This window comes from Podarcis bocagei (genome assembly GCF_964188305.1).
Source record: "Podarcis bocagei genome assembly, chromosome: 17".
NCBI classification, from domain to species: Eukaryota; Metazoa; Chordata; class Lepidosauria; order Squamata; family Lacertidae; genus Podarcis; species Podarcis bocagei.
The window spans coordinates 33,359,395-33,377,080 of NC_138143.1; the positions used below are offsets into that span (position 1 = coordinate 33,359,395).

The 17,686-nt window shown below is 43.6% G+C and overlaps 1 protein-coding gene across 3 annotated transcripts in view; it reads right to left on the bottom strand.

Moving 5' to 3' along the window:
• Window positions 1–17,686, bottom strand: part of GAK (cyclin G associated kinase) — a 72,211-nt gene that overhangs the window by 43,424 nt on the left and 11,101 nt on the right. For all 3 annotated transcript variants that reach the window (XM_081176163.1, XM_081176162.1, XM_081176161.1), the window contains exons 2-7: window positions 12,133–12,194; window positions 8,987–9,046; window positions 8,390–8,504; window positions 5,005–5,147; window positions 3,860–3,985; window positions 1,841–1,930 (exon numbers count right to left, since the gene is read on the bottom strand). In XM_081176163.1, coding sequence (XP_081032289.1) covers window positions 1,841–1,930; window positions 3,860–3,985; window positions 5,005–5,147; window positions 8,390–8,504; window positions 8,987–9,046; window positions 12,133–12,194 — 596 coding nt within the window. The remainder of the gene's footprint in view (window positions 1–1,840; window positions 1,931–3,859; window positions 3,986–5,004; window positions 5,148–8,389; window positions 8,505–8,986; window positions 9,047–12,132; window positions 12,195–17,686) is intronic.

Consider the following 17,686-nt stretch of genomic DNA (forward strand, 5'->3'; position numbering starts at 1 on the left):
AGTCACACTTCTTTGAAGTCTCTCAGCCCCACTCACCTCACAGAGTGTTTGTTGTGGGGGAGGAAGGGGAAGGAGGATGTTAGCCGCTTTGAGACTCCTTCAGGTAGTGATAAAGCAGGATATCAAATCCAAACTCTTCTTCTACTTCTAGGTACTGAACCTGGGACTTTATTGCATTCACGGCAGATGCTCTACAAACTGAGCTACTGTCCTTCCCCACAAACTGATCCTGAGTGCCTCAGGACAAGATCTGTACTGCGCATGCTCCCATGTATTCACAATGTAAAAGGTAAAGGACCCCTGGAGGGTTAAGTCCAGTCAAAGGTGACTATGGGGTTGTGACGCTCATCTTGCTTTCAGGCCAAGGGAGCCGGCGTTTGTCCACAGAAAGCTTTCCGGGTCTTGTGGCCAGCATGACTAAAGCACTTCTGGTGCAACGGAACACCGTGACGGAAGCCAGAGCACACGGAAACGCCGTTTACCTTCCTGCCACAGCGGTACCCATTTATCTACTTGCACTGGCGTTCTTTTGAACTGTTAGGTTAGCAGGAGCTGGGGCAGAGCAACGGGAGCTCACCTCGTCGCGGGGATTTGAACTGCCGACCTTCTGATCGGCAAGCCCATGAGGTTCAATGGTTTAGACCACAGCGCCACCTGCGTCCCTACAATGTATTCACAATGCATTCACCAGTAAGGCTGGAACATTGTCTGCTGTTCACTGCACTGTGCTTAAGGCATTCCTATCAGTACATTCTATCAAATCCGTCAACAAGAGAATTATTCTCTCTCCCGCCTCTCCCTCTTCCTTCCCAGCTTCAATTAGAAAAACGGAGAGTATTGCCAGAAATTACTTCCAAATACCTCTTTTCTTTTAGCTGTACTTCCTTAGAAACTGCACTGGCTCCCCCCAATCACTTAAATGAAAATGCAAGCCTCCTATCCCTGTTTGGCTTTAACATTCCCAATGGTCTTGAAAAATCTGTGTGCTTGTTTATATGTCTCTTTTCCTCCAGTTCATTGTGTTGTGTTGTCCTTGTAAATTTCCAGATGATTTGGCACAGTCTTGTCTATTTTTAATTCAATGCACAGTGTTTGGTAGCTTAAAGCACTTCAGGTTGCTTCCAATGTCAGGGCAGTCCAACCGAAGAAATTAAATGGACAAGGTTAACCTAGGTCAATTGATTTCAAGGGTTTCACGCTATTGGGTCTGATTTGGTGAAAGTGTTAACAGTGAACTCACCCATTCCTAATAAAGGAGTGAGAGGTTTTCACTACTACAACACTAGCCAACAGAGAAAGAGGTAACAGCACACACTCCATTGGCTCACCTGAGAAATTCTAGATGCCTTTGGCTCCTCCTTTTCCTGAACTGTTTGTTTAAGGTGGTCACATTTTAAGAACTATGTAAGCTTGCCTGTTTTCCTCTTCCTTCTCTATCCCTTTTCCTTGTGTGTTGTATGCTTTATTAGACTGAAAACCTGTGGGCAAGGACTGCCTTGTTTTTAAATCTGTACGGTGCTTAGTGAAATGTTAGGTGCTTTAGAACTGAGAAATAATATTTAACCAAAGGAAAGAGTATCAGGAGCAAAAGGTGTTTTGTTTTGTTTTTTTGTTTTGTTTTGTTTGTTTGTTTATTATATGTATTAAGTTGCTACCACATTTTTGAAGTTTTAACGTCTGTATTGCAGTGGTGTTATTGTGTATGCTTTATTGGTTTACTATGAACCACCTTGGGATGAAATGGAGGGGCAGAAATTCCCTAAACAAATACAAATTCCAGAAAATATTCAGAAATAAGGTATCATGCAAGGTCTAATCTACATACAAAGAAAATGCTTACCCAAATATCTTGTTTTTCATCAATTGGAAAGTTTGAATATAGATCTATTATTTCAGGAGTCCTATACATTGGTGTTGTGTTCCTTGTGATCTACAGACACACAAAATAAAGGCATTTTTCTTATTCTATACACTTAGCAGAGATTCAGACACAAAATAAAATTTAAAAGGAACCTAGAGCACCCCAAGCACAAAATGCTTTGATTTTCATCAAAACAATCTGTATGCCAAATCTGAGTTTCTGTAACTCCTGCAGCAGCAACTAATAAAAAGAAACAAAATGATTTTTTGTCTTTGTGATATGCAAATCAAGATTAACATTCAGGAAATCAATGTGAAAGTCAATTCTTGTTTCTAAGTACAGTACAGTACAGTACAGTACTAGTAGTCTGTCAGGTGTAAAGGTAAGGGACCCCTGGACAGTTAACCAGAGCGCACTGACACGCCGTTTACCTTCCCACCACAGCGGTACCTATTTATCTACTTGCACTGGCATGCTTTCAAACTGCTAGGTTGGCTTGGACGCGGGTGGTACTGTGGTCTAAACCACTGAGCCACTGGGCTTGCCAATCAGAAGGTCGATGGTTCAAATCCCTGCAAGAGGGTGAGCTCCCATTGCTCTGTACCAGCTCCTGCCAACCTAGTCTGTTAGACTGGATATATATGTAGACAGCAATATCCTCTTCTTACAAGCCATGGGATGCGGCAGGGAACTCTCAAAGAAAAGGGATCTTCTTTGATCTGTTTCTTGGTTATTTATTCATTTATTAAATGCATTTATATACCACTCAATATTTCAAAAACCTGTAAGCAGCATTATGCTGTTCTGGGAATGATTTCAGAGGCCTGTAGTAAATGGACCACCCTTTTGAGAGTTCACCACCACCACTCACGTTTTACAACCTGACGACCCTGTGACCAGTAAATTTGCAATCCTCCTGTTCCCACATGGCCAGTTGACAGACCACTGCAAACTCCTTCATGTAAGTAAAGGGAAAGGGACCCCAGACCATTAGGTCCAGTCATGACAGACTTTGGGGTTGCGGCGCTCATCTCCCTTTATTGGCTGAGGGAGCCGGCGTACAGCTTCCGGGTCATGTGGCCAGCATGACTAAGCCGCTTTCTGGCGAACCAGAGCAGTGCACAGAAACACCGTTTACCTTCCTGCTGGAGCAGTACCTATTTATCTACTTGCACTTTGTGCTATCGAACTGCTAGGTTGGCAGGAGCTGGGACCGAACAACGGGAGCTCACCCTGTCGCGGGGATTCGAACCGCCGACCTTCTGATCGGCAAGTCCTAGACTCTGTGGTTTAACCCACAGCGCCACCCGCATCCCTTACTCCTTCATGTAGCACTGCCTTAAAGGCTATCATGAAGCTCCAGCAAAATATAGTGGCCCCTGGTGACTAGGAGAGGGCACTGCAGCACCCTAGATCATGGCTCCCTGATTTTCGTCTAATATTGCTGCTCCCTAAATTCAGGTGCCTGATGCTAATCTACCAGCCCTTGCCAAAAGCGTTCCAGGTTTCTGAAAAGCAGCTCTCAGAAGTAATGTTATACAAATCAGGGCGACACAGGTAGCTTGGCTCACAATTCACTTTGGAAACCGAATGCAGAACTTTTGGACACGACTTTTACGTTATCTGAACGAAATATATTCAGCCTTAACCAACAGAGAAGACCGAAGTACCCAAGAGATGTAGTATTTGTGCTGTGGTTCAGAGAGAAAAGGACACTTTATGTGGTGCTTCTTAGCAGACAGCACAATCTAATGCAGTGGGGCTTATTCCCAGGTTAAATGTGTACAGGCTTGCAGCCATACACAGCTGAAGGCTACTATTTTATTACAGTAGTAGTTTAAGAATGTATTGTATAGGACCAGGAAAAGAATGCCCCCCCCAAATAACATTTCCAAGTAATTTCCACTGCGACAGAATTTGATCTAATGGATTTAAGGGATACCAAAAAGCCTAGAGTTACAAAACGTTGAAAATAAATCAGAGTATCAGGTTTCTCACCTCCTCTTCAACCGCTGCTCTTTTCTGTGCGGACCAGTTGTAGTCAGGGTAATGTGCTATGGTTGTTGCACTGCCAAAGTCACACAGTTTAATTGTTCCTTGGTTACTCATCAGCATATTTTCTATCTGTACGGACAATCAAGTGGGGAGTTTAAGGGTGCATATTCAGCGGACACACGTACATTTATATTAAAAAAGGCAGCTTTTCATGCATATATCCTCCCAAGTTCACAGCATCGAAGCGCACAAGATTTATCAATTCTGTACTGGCTGCACTGTTCACACTCCCTAATACGTGTGTTTATTTTAGAAGAGGCCTTCCCTCTGGAGAGCAGCGAACGCTGCTTCTTAGATTAGCCTAATGGAATAAAGTACAACGAAAGATGCGATAAACATCATGTTAGCTATCAATATTTCCCAGACTACTTTTAATTAGAGATTGCACTACAAGAATGTTTCCATATGGCTGGCTGTATGAACCAGCCCCAAGAGATCTAAAATGTAGTGACTGTTATAAAAGCATTCTATGAACCATTTGGTTTGGACTTCCATATGTGCCCACCGCTAAGCTTGCGACTAACTTAGTTGTGGGCTGCGTACATGTACGACCAATCCTTAACATCCTCCCACCTCTTTATTCTCAGCCAATATAATTTAGTAGCATGTTTTTGCCAACCAGGCAGAGGGCCTTCTCGGTAGTGGCACCCTCCCTGTGGAACGCCCTCCCATCAGATGCTAAGGAAATGGACAACTCTCTGACTTTTAGAAAACATCTGAAGACAACCCTCTATTGGGAGGTTTTTAATATTTGAGGTTTCACTATGTTTTTATACGCTGTAAGCTGCCAAGAGTGGCTGGGGAAACCCACCCAGATGGGTGGCGTATAAATAATAACTTTATTACCACTATTATTACTATTACTATTATTATCCGATGCAATACTTTTCCATTTACTACATGACAAACTCAAAACACACTCAGTCTAAATATTATAAACTGCTTTTAGGTTCATTCATTTTCTACCCTCAAGCAGTATATAAATTTTATGAAAAGATTAAATAACTTGCTACTGGCTGCTCCTCCGGATTCATAACAAACGCCTCCTTTGCATAAATCAGCCGTTCAGCTTGTTTCGGATTCTGTACCTTTAAATCTCTATGAATAATAGGAGGTTTCTGCTTATGCATGTGTTGCACTGCACGGCAGGTCTGATAAAAGATCTTCAGCACCGTGTCGCACGAGAGGGGCCCTTTGGATTCAGCTTTCCTCAGAAATTCCACCACTTGCCCTGTGGACGAAAAATTCATGACACTCTGCGAGGGGAATGCGAGGGCTTCCTAACAACTCTCAGCACCCCTTAACAAACTGCAATTCCCTGGGGAGCTGTACACTACCAATTTAGGGAAGCCATGACTGTATAAAGTGGGATAATAACACTTTAAAGATGCAGATGTGGCGCCACATACACAAACTAAGCAAGCAAGGAAGCAAACAACATGGCTTCTTCTATATTTGAGTGAGAATTTGGCCCCCACCCCAGACCAGAAAGGGTAAAGCCCACCCTACTTGCCAATTAATTTCCTTCCTTAGTTCTTCCCTCCTTGTGAGTGAACACACCATGAAATGGGGGTCCAGGTCTCCACCCTCAGAGGTCTGCCACCTCAAACCAGGATGAGATGGGCGGCCATCTTGCCCCGTTATTAGCCCACAAACAGCAAACCTCTCATGCCCTCCTACACAATATTCGATTCCTAAGCAAATCTTCCTATCCTGTTCCTAAGCAGTAGCTCCTGCACATATAAAACAAGGAACTCCAGAGTATGTGAAATGTTAATTCCCCAGCCCTCAATTCTCAAATCATGGCCAAGATCCAAGGGCAGCAGGGGGGGGGGTGGAGGAGTGAGCAAAAGCAAATACTGAACCCTGTCAGTCTCAGCTGCCTGCAGTTCTCACTGCAAGAAGAAAAAGCTGACTAACTTCAAATGCAAAACATCTACTAGCTCTGGATACAGACCAAAGGGGAAAGCCATTAGGAAAAAAACCCTCTTCCAAGTGTTTCTTCTCTTCCAACTTGGCACAAGGACAAAGGAGCCATCGTGTCTGTGTGACCTGCACGGCAGGGTGCCCTTCAGTCCCGGTCACACCAATTAATTAGAGAGCAAATTTTAATCGGCAATTAAAGCTGTGATTAAAGCTCACAGTCCTAATTAATATCCGTCTCGGGGGGGGGAGAGAAGGGGGGAAAAGAATAACTGTGTGGGAGGAAAGAAGAGCCAGTCATTTCTACGTCAATTTAAAATGCCTTTCCCAATGTGGTTTTCAATAAACAAGAAGGTTATGAGAGAGGGGTTAGGGGAGACCAATGCATGGATTGCTTCCATGTAAGGCACACAAGCGAACATTGGATATTCCTTTTTTTATTAAAAAAGGGGAGGGGGCCAACCACCTCCTAAAGGTAAAAGTAAAGGACCCCATGATGGTTAAGTCCAGTCAAGGGTGACTATGGGGTTGTGGTGCTCATCCCACGTTCAGGCCGAGGGAGCCGGCATTTGCCCACAGACAGCTTTCTGGGTCATGTGGCCAGCATGACTAAACGGCTTCTGGCACAACAGGATACTGTGTCGAGTGCCAGAGCTCACAGAAACACCGTTGACCTTCCCACCTATTTATCTACTTGCACTGGCATGCTTTCAAACTTCTAGGTTGGCAGGAGCTGGGACAGGGCAACGGGAGTTCACTCTTTCGCGAGGATTCGAACCGCTGACCTTCTGATCGGCAAGCCCAAGAGGCTCAGTGGTTTAGACCACAGCGTCACCTGCATCCAAACCACCTTGTGTTGCATGCTAGTGTCTGTATAAGAAGGCCAACGAGCAAGCTTCACTTTGTATATAGGGCAGTGAGCAGCTGGAGACCCAACATTAGGAAACACTGGTATAGGGGCTCTGCATAATCAGGACTCTTGGTTGTGTGGGTGCCATAGCTGTCAACTTACAGATTTGAAAATAAGGGGCCAGCAGCCTCGAAAATAAGGGATCAGCAGCCAAAATAAGGGATTTTCTGAACACAGGTATGTTCGCCTTCTGAGCCCCTCCGAGCCAAAGGCAGAAAGCCCATCCAGAAGGCAAATGAAGCCTCAAGCGGTGGTTCCCACAGCGCAGCAACCCGGCAAAGGGGATGCAGCAAGGAAAACCACCGTCACCTCTCCGCTGGGAAGCGCTGAGCAAAAGAGAGTCCCCAGGCAACGTGGCTGATTTGATCGGCACAAGGCATGCAAGCTCCACCCCCCCAGTCATTCTTAAGACTCCTTATTGGGTGAGCAACGCAGCTAAGCAACACAGTTGGAGCCTCCCTCCTCCCTGGCCAGCAGGGAGGGAAGGAGAAGAGCTGCTTCCTTTGAAACCCAGGAAATTTAAGGGACGTCATCAATAAGGGACAGCAGCAGGACACGGCGCTGGAATAAGGGAGTTTCCTGCCAAATAAGGGACGGTTGACAGCTTTGGTTGGTGCCTAGCTCAGAAGGAGCACCTGTAAATGAGGGGGAGCGCACATCTTGGCTTTAGACAAACACATGCAACACATGGTTGTTAAAAAAGAAGACCTGACATCAGGCACAGGGCAAATACAGAGCTGGGGGGCTGAGGCTGTACTCTAAGAAGCCCCAGTATAGAACTACATATCCATAGATGCGAGAGTGACTTGCGAAGTAGCTCGCCGGGTTGGGAAGAGCCGCTGTGCTAGCTTCCAGGCAGGTGGGTCACAGTTGCTTTACCAAGATGTGATGTGGCCCAGATGTCAGTGCAGTGTGAACGCACCAGAAAGAGCGCTGGATTGGCTCTGCCCGTGCATCTGCACTGCACCAACCGTCCTGCCCCTCTCCCTCCTGGGAAGCAACAACTGGAAGGTCCAGCTTCCGGGAAGCTAGCCTTGCGTCTCCACCCTACCTGGTGGACAAGATCTGTGACACTGGCTGTAAGCGGCAACCCCTTGTGACAAGAAAACAGCCTTAACCTGATTTAATAGATAGAAGATAGGGGGCAGCAGAAGGGGAGAAGCAACAACTCCATGGAAAACAAAGTGGGAAATCAACAAAATCAAGAGAAAAGACAAAATTGTATCTTGATTGTGTATGTTAAAAATGTTGAAACTTGGTAAAATATAATTGAAAAAGAAAACAGCTTTATCTTACTGGGCATGAGCCCAGTAGCCATAGCAAAGAGTTCCATGCAAGAATGGGGTGCTCCATTCCTTCTCAGCATCCAGCATCAAAACCAAAGTAGGCTGCGAGGAGGCATAGAAATGTGTCTGGTATAGAAATGTACTACCAGAGGCCTCTTCTTCCTCCTCTGCCAAGACCCCAGCTGGCCACTAGAAGTTTTTGCTGACTAAGTAAAATTGGCCAGCTTATCTACAAAGCTGGAACGCTGTTTTGACCAGCCTCACCACAGTCATCTCTGAAGGAAGGACCGGCTTGGCTGAACTGCTAGATTAGTCCACCAAACAATAAAGAGCCCACATAAATTATCATTTTACCTCTGCAAAGCTCAGTTAGCAGAAGAAACTCCCCTTGCCCAGTATCAGATTCTTCTTTTCCAATTGATGCAGCAGAGCAGAACTGGACAACGTTCGGGTGACCAGATAGCTTTTTCTAGAGGATTTCATCTGTTAAAGTTTCAAAGATTGCTAGATTTGGAACACATCTTTTGCAGCCAGGTTATACAATAAAGAACAGCTCGTTTCCTTGAGAGATTACAGTCCCAAATCCATTGGAATTCCCAGCTTTCTCTGGAGGCAGGGAGCGTGCGGGCAAATCTACTGCTACAGAAACATTTCCAATGATGTTTTAAGAAATAAGAACAGGTCACACAGCACATTTCTTTTTATAGTGCCTATGTGAATTGGGAAAATTAAGACAAGCCAAAATTTTAATCTGTATGCCTTCATTTAACGTGTCAGAAGAAATCCTGGTGCCACAAACAAAAAGGATCATTTGTACCAAACTATGAAATTTCTGAACTTCCACAGATATGATCCCTTAGACAACCTGTGACAACCAAAGACGGATATGCATAACTGTATAATTAAGGACTGCTTTACCCAAAGCATTTCAGGTTGTTTCTAAAAGGATACCATAAAACAAACTTCTTGAATGATGGCTTTGTTCTTTTCTTCTTCATTAGATAATAATCTCTGTCAGGAAATAAAGATGTTATAGAAATGTAAAATTGTTAACAAGGCATTATGCTTTTTATGAATGGATTCCAAATATTGTTGCATTTATCCATACACAATCTGCGTTGAAAAGCGATCTGTTCATGTGTTGCTAGAGTTGCCGTATCTTCTATCCACTGATCATAGAGAGACATGGCATTATCTTTCCAATAAATTAATATCAGTCTTTTTTATGACAGCATATATTCTTATGATTTATATAATGAAAGAGACATTTCACAGCCCACACGTGAATATCAGGGACAGCCTGCCTTGCCATCTTCAACATCCATTGTGAAGCACTGGTGACAAGAAGCATGGCAGCACCAGAGACCCATCACTTAAAGTTCAAATTACGTTACTATTATGAAGTCACTTGCAAGAATAGTTCCAACATTTGGGGGGGAGAGAATCTTAGCCCAGTATAACAGTCTCCCTCAACATAACGCTCTCCAAATTTTGTCAGATCACGACTCCCACCAGACACCAGCTGCATGGCCAATGGGAGTTGTAGTCCAACAATATACCAAGGGCATGAGGAATGTCATTTTGCATGGAAACACCTTTCAGATTTCCGCAATTCCACATGCTTGTGGTTTTGCTTGTGACCTAAAACCTTGTGCAAGCTTAGTGCCTAGAGCAAATTCCCAGGAATCTTAATTTTCACTTGTTGCAGATTGTTACGGTTAACGACCAACTATTGAACACATGCAAGTAACCTCTATAAGCACACTGTTTCAGAAGGCGAAGCTTAAGCACCCAGTGCTATTCGTAATCATTTCTCCTTCACAGAGAAAAAAGGGCATACACACATACACTCATGAGCACACGTGGGCTGGAGGCTTCACACATTTACACCCATTTCCCTCCCTCTGGTGCAACACCATTATGAGAAGGTCTTTGAGGTCCTTCTAGAGTTTCTACAACCTTCTTATAATGACGCCAGAGTCTGTTTTACAAGTTAAGAAGAGGGCTTTCCTGCACACCTCCCCAATTTTGGGCTACCAGAAGTTTGCTATCTACCCGTTATGGAGAAATATGGCTACAAATGCCAGCCTGATATGGTGTCCCGTCCCACCTTCAACTTCTGACTCAGCCATGACATTCAGTGGGTGCCCTTGGACAAGTCACTGCTGCTCAGATTGATCTACCTTACAGGTCATTTATGAAACCAAAATATCACTCAGAGCCCCTTAGAGGAAGAAAGGCTTGCATGTTTTAAGAAATGTAACAAATATTATGTTTTCAACAAATCTACTCTGGGGCAGAAGTATCCCAGGCAGAAGGAACACCAGTCTCATGGTAATAGCTAACTTGTAAGTTGCTCTGACACATTCACTAGTGACAACTTTAGTCCTGGGGAGGGGGCAGGCTAAGGTTTCATGGCTTATTTATTCTTTAAGTGTTTACGTAGCATCAATGACACTATACCCCAGAACTATTCAAATGCACCCCTCTAAGTATTTCATTGTTCAACGCTCTGGAAGCATCTGGTGCAAGTTAAAGGGCTTGCAATTCATATATATCAAAAAAGCAATAAGCAAAAGCCTGAAACAAAGGTTTAACACTCAAAGCTATTCTAGGTTGCTCTGAAACAAAAGCCAATTGGAAAAAAGGGACACCATTATCCTCCTGCTATTGTTCCAGATGAGTTTGCAAAACCATTCAAATCTCGAATGGCAAGATCCCAATGATTCTCTACAGTAGCGATGCACTAGAAAGGAAGGTGGCCTACAGAGACACCGTGAAGCAGGAATGCCGGCATTTGGCAAAGCAATAGTTTACTTCTCAGATGCAGCAAGAAAGTATATGAACTACTAAATCGCAGCAAAGGTCAGCCACTTAGGGCGAATGATGCACTGCCCTCAAACTTCAGTCTGCCCTCAGCTATCCCCCACTGTCTGCCTTATTAGTTATGAACAGTCCAGGCGACGGCAAAGCCTGTCATCTTCCTCTTCCTTAGTCTCAGCGTGGCCCTTGTGTAACTTAACAAGGAGAAGGATGAGGAAGAAACTAGACTTAATTGGCTCTGCCCGTCACTGGCTTTGGCACCACCTACTGTTAGCCTCCTACTTTACTAATTGTACAAATCATCACAACAAACATAGCTTCCGTACATAAAGGTAAAGGTTGCGGCACCCATCTTGCTTTACAGGCCGAGGGAGCCGGCGTTCGTCCGCAGATGATTTTTCCGGGTCATGTGGCCAGCATGACTAAGCTGCTTCTGGCGCAACAGAACACCAAAACCAGAGCAGCGCACGGAAACGCCGTTTACCTTCCTGCTGGAGCGGTACCTATTTATCTACTTGCACTTTTTGGCGTGCTTTCAAACTGCTAGGTGGGCAGGAAATGGGACCGAGCAATGGGAGCTCACCCCGTCATGGGGATTCGAACCGCTGACCTTCTGATCGGCAAGCCCAAGAGGCTCAGTGGTTTAGACCACAGCGCCACCCACGTCCCATACACACCCTTAGAATTTTTTCTAACATACAAAGAAAGAGCCGTGCTTCCTTCCAACTAGGACATACAGCAGTACCTTGGTTCTCAAACGCCTTGGAACTCAAACAACTTGGAACCCAAACACTGCAAACCCGGAAGTAAGTGTTCAAGTTTGTGAACTTTTTTCGGAAGCTAAATGTGCTCCAATTTGAGTGTTACGCTTCCAATTTGAGTGCCACGCTTCTGTTTTGCGTGTTATGCTGAGGTCTGTCTGTTTTTGCTATTTATTTTGCATTTTTGTGGCTCTTTTCGTTTTGTTTTTGTGACTGTGTGGAACCCACTTCAGCTACTGATTGATTGGTTGTGTGACTGCAGTACATTGTTTATTGCTCTCATTTTATGGATCAATGGTCTCGTTAGATCGCAAAAGTCATGTTAAATTGCTGTTTCAGGGGTTGTTTTTAAAAGTCTGGAACGGATTAATCCATTTTGCATTACTTTCTATGGGAAAGATTCCAAATTGATTCATTATAAGCTACGGGTATTTTCATGTTTGCTGCCTTACTGTTAACCATGTCAACAATGTAAAGACATGTGTTGAGTCCCAAGAAACTGAGGATATTTACCTTTAAAGCATAATCTTTGCCACTTCCAACATCCTGAGCTTCATATACAAAAGCAAAGCCACCTAAGGAGAAAGAGAAAAAGAGAGATGGTGGTGAAACTTAAATGTTTCTAGTAAATTAAGGCAATCTAACACAAGCACGGAGGGATCGCCCAGGAGAGAAAGCTGGATACACTGTGCCAGAAAGGGCTTGAACATGCGCAAGATGACACCTTTAATTCAAGACAAGCAACACAAACAAACACCAGCATTAAAGCTTGTATTGTTCATACCTAGGAATTGAATTAAAGAGGAACCAGCAGGAGAGTACAGATTCCAACAGATTTGTTTTGCTTTGTTTTTTCATTTACGTCCCACCTTTTTCCTCAAGGAGCTCAAGGTAGACACACCCACACACCCATTTAATCCCCATAACAACCCTACAAGGTAGGTTAGGCTGAAAGGCAGTTCGCTTCATAGCCAACTGGGGATTTGAACTCTGGTTTCCCAAGGTGCTAGGGACGCGGGTGGTGCTGTGGGTAAAACCTCAGCGCCTAGGGCTTGCCAATCGCATGGTCGGCGGTTCGAATCCCCGCGGCGGGGTGAGCTCCCGTCTTTCGGTCCCAGCACCTGCCCACCTAGCAGTTCGAAAGCACGCCAAAGTGCAAGTAGATAAATAGGTACCGCTGTATAGCGGGAAGGTAAACGGCGTTTCCGTGTGCTGCGCTGGTGCCGGCTCGCCAGAGCAGCTTCGTCACGCTGGCCACGTGACCCGGAAGTGTCTGCGGACAGCGCTGGCTCCCGGCCTCTTAAGTGAGATGGGCGCACAACCCTAGAGTCGGACACGACTGTCCCATACGGGCAGGGGTACCTTCCCAAGGTGCTAGTCCAACACTCTAACCCCAGCAGCACACTGGATGTCAGAAAGGAAAAACAGCCTATACGCTGCATTGCTTGTACTAACACTGCAGGCTACCTCCTGAATCAGAAGATTATAAAGAGGTGAAGGAATGTCATATATTTCAAAAAATAAGGATAGAAGCTGTGGAGATGTGTGTGTGTGTGTCTCACGAGAGAGTGTGTATCTCAGAGTTTACAGACCAGGAAAGAAGACAAATCACAATTAATATGAATTCATTTAGGCTCATAATATAACTGTACCAAGGGAGATATTGTGGTTTATTAAGGCTGATGTTTAAGTATGTGATCCAAATTCGCTCACAGATTACAGTAGATATAATATACAGTTGTACCTTGGATCTCAAACAGCTTAGTTGCCGAACGTTTCAGCTCCTGAATGATCGAAACCCAGAAGTGAGTGTTCCGGTCTTTGAACGCTCTCTTGGAAGCTGAATGTCCGATGAGGCTTCTGTGGCTTCCGATTGGCTGCAGGAGTTTCCTGCAGCCAATCAGAAGCTGCGCTTTGGTTTCCAAACGTTTTGGAAGTCGAGCTGACTTCCAGAACGGATTCCGTTCGACTTCCAAGGTACGACTGTACTTGTATTGCTCTGTTCTTCTTTTACAGTATATGTCTTGGAACATTTCTAACAACAACACCACATAAGTTACTGCTGAGCCATGATTCTTTGCCCCTGCTTTGAAGCATGAATAATCAGCCAGAGCCTCAGCTGCCACCATCAGCAAGTGTGCAAGACCTCCTGCCTGCATCTCCCTCTTTAATTGCAGGCAATACCAGTGGCAAAGTGTGGGGGAGGTACAAGGCGGTTGCCCCAGGCACAATGTTCTTAGGGGCGCAAAATTTCAACACCCATTGCTGCCTCAATACAGCTGTGCGCTTCCATCGCTGGGCTCCACTGAAAATGGCTTCTCCCAGCGAACCAGGAAGTGACCTCGCCAGACGATGGAACAGCTCTTCATTTCTTATCTCTACGGCTGTGATCTCCTGGGTGACGCAGACGCCATTAGGCAGTTGAATGCGCATGTGTACTCCCGTCCGTTTCCCTCCCACCCTACTCCACATGGCCCCGGGCACTGGCAACCCACGCTATACCACTGGCCAATACTAAAGGGTCCCTGGGAATGCATATGCACTGCAGCACACACTAGAGTGTCGAGCTTCTCTTCGAGCTAGAGCTCGATTTGTGGCACGCTGACAAAAACCTCAAGTGGGACTATTTTAAAACTGAATGCTGACAACCTGCCCTTTAAAAGCACATCACTCACCGACCAAGGAGGCTATGATTTGAGAAAGGATTCAAGAACATGATTAACTGGGCCCAGGTATTGTAATTTGCTATCATAAGCACATGATTTGTACTGTCAGACTGCTGAGTGGGTGATTGCAAAACACGAGCTCTGAACAAAAATACGTTCCATGTTAACAGGAAACACTCCCTGGCTGAGTCATAGGTACAACTAAGTCACAGTCAAAAGTTTCTTTGCAAAATTGCATCTTATTCCTGAATCACAGTGCTGCTTCATTTGCAATTCCAGCAGTCTCTTCCTGGAATTCTGGTGTGTTTTAGATTGGTTTATTGTGCACCAACCCAAAACACAAATAAAGAAAGTTTCAAACTCTCACAGATGGCACAGTCTTCAACTAGATTTTGTGAATTGTTTTTAGGCAATTACTGAAGACCTTGCTGAAATCAATTTAAACTGTGGTGGCCATTTTTTTTAGTTTATTGTTGTTTTAACATTTGCTTAACATATTGTTTTAATACCTGATTCTTTTATCTTCTATAACATACGAATTTTTAGATATTTATTTTGCTTTTCTCTAGTTTCTGTCTCAGGGTACCTCAATGTACCTTACGTTTGTTTGTTTGTTTGTTTGTTTGTTTGTTTGTTTGTTTTGTAGAAATGTGTGCTTCACGGTGATACCAGACCTGGTTAGGACAAAACCCAAATATTATGTAGAATATATATCCTCTCATGATCTATGTCCTCTGTTTGTTAAAGCTTGCTCGCAGTTTGGCTGGCGTTTCAAGAGATCATGGGCAAAAACCCTACAAAAAAATTCAAGGCATGAAGTCCCTAATACCTCAGGAGCACAGGAAGTCCGGGCCTGGAAATAAATCAAAAACCTGCCACATCACAACAATAAATAACTTAAGGCCGGAAGAAGGAAGAAAGATGTGTTCTCTTGATACTGCCGCTGCCTTAAGAAATATAACTGTCATATATATATATGTATAGAGAGAGAGAGAGAGATAGGAGTGGGGTTTTGCTAAGCATTAAATTCCCATAAATGGAATAGAAGAATGACTATGTTGAATTAATTGTCAAAGACGGCTTGAATTATTAGTGAAAATGTGCAGGGGGTTATTACTGACTGAAATCTTACAAGGTCCATCTGACGTCAACTCCCCGCCAACACCATTTTAGCTAAAACAGGCCCTGCTTCAAGCTTCTAGAAACAATAGTTCAGAGACTGGCACAAAAGTTAAACAGGCTTTCCCTGTCTACCACGCAAAACCAGTTTGAAACCCATATCGTGATCTCAGTTTCATACAGTGGTGCCCCGCAAGACGAACGCCTCGCGAGACGAAAAACTCGCAAAACGAAAGGTTTTTTCGTTTTTGAGTTGCTTCGCAAGACGAATTTCCCTATGGGCTTGCTTCGCAAAATGAAGCTTGCCCCGCAAGCTCCGGGGACAGCGGGAAGCGCAGCGCGTCTTCCCCTCTCTCCCCGGACCCCTTTTGAACTAAGGGGCGGCAAGGGGGAGAAGCGATCTTCTCCTCTCCACCCCTTGCTTCAAAAGAGGGGACAGAGCGGCGCTTCCCCTCTGTCCCCGGACGGTCTCCATAGGAACACATTGATTGATTTTCAATGCATTCCTATGGGAAACCGTGCTTCGCAAGACGAAAAACTCGCAAGAAGAAAAAACTTGCGGAACGAATTAATTTCGTCTTGCAAGGCACCACTGTAATTTCTGACCTGGCAATATATCACAAATCATGATTTGTGTCTGTGGGCTAAGCAGGGTGGGTTTGATTTAAATCAAATCGATTTAAATCACTAGTCAGTATGACTTGATTTAAATATTTTTTTACAGAAAGACTCATTCTTGCTGGTATAATGTTAGCATTTACAACCAGATGAAGGTTTCATTTTTTGAATAATAAATTTTCAGAGTAGTTTTTACAGTTATATCAAAAATTGCTGATTTGATTACACTATTAGAAATACATAGACAATTATGAAATTATTGAGAGGTTTTAATAAGTTAACTGTTTCTTTTTGGAGAACTTTTCTGCTTACTATTGGAAGGAGAAAAATAATCATTTCCTGAACAACAATTTAAACAATTTATTTAACTAAAACAAAAACATTATAGCATATGTATCCATGTTTGTTAACTGATGTGGTTAAAAGGTTTTTGAAAAAAAACTTCAGCACACATGAAAAGCTTAAAACAAATACTTTGGACTGTAATGTAACTTAAACAGAAAACTATCTGTAGAAAGATTTTTCCTCCAAAAGCATTTTATTTTACTAATCCAATTTAAATTTTAAAAAATCTGATTTAATTTTTTTTTAAAATCCGATATTTTTTTTTAAATCACTGATTTTTTTCCAACCCTGGGACTAAGAAAAAAATCACAATGTGGGAAAAACTGTGAAGCAAGCCAATGCATCTACATAGTTACATCCTTACTTCAAACACTGCTATATCGATATTTTGCGATGTTTAGCTGGTGATATAATGCAATGTTGAAAGCCAGGTACCACCGCTTTTGTACATTTGAAGGAGGGTCTGGTCATAAGGTTGCTTTTGGACTAAAATGAGATATCTTGATGAGGAGGGATTAGGTTTCAACCAGACAGAACATCTTCCAGAGGAGGCCTCACAAAACAAAGGTCCTATGACTACTAATGTGAGCATCTCACTGATTTTGGATGGTGGATGTAACTTCAATTCTCAAAAAAACTTAACAACTTTGGTTGGCCCTCACGCATGTTCATTTCATCAAATCTGGCCTTCTCTGAAAAAAGTTTGGGCATCCCTGTCCTTAGGCTGTGCCCACAATACACCCTCAAAGCACAATTTCGCCCTCAAATAATTCTGGGCACTGGAGTTAAAGGGCTGGTGGGATTTCTAATTCTGTGAGATGTAAACTACGGTTCCCAGAATTCTTTGAGGGAAAGAATGTGCTTTAAAGGGTATGGTGCTTATGCAGCCTTAGTAATTTTCATAATGCTTCTTGGCTTCCAGAAGCAAACATCACCGACCAATACAGTACTTCAGCCTTCTGGCCTTGATAAAACCACGCCATTTGGAGTAAACCAGCTAAACCACAGCCTTACAAAGACGGTGCCAAAACTTGCATTTAAAAGAGTGCACAAACCTGGCACAAATAGCCTCAAAAAATGTAGCTCTGTGACATTCTCACACCTACGCAAAACCGAGGAAGAGCCCATATCACTCTCTCATACAAAGGCACTCTGGGGTTTTAAAGCCATCAAATAAATCTATCTATCTATCTATCTATCTATCTATCTATCTATCTATTTATTTATAAAGTCTATAGCAATGTTGTTCCTTAATCAGGCTAATATAACAACTCTAGCTTTAAAACTAAAGAATCCAAACTACCTTTGGATTTAGTTTA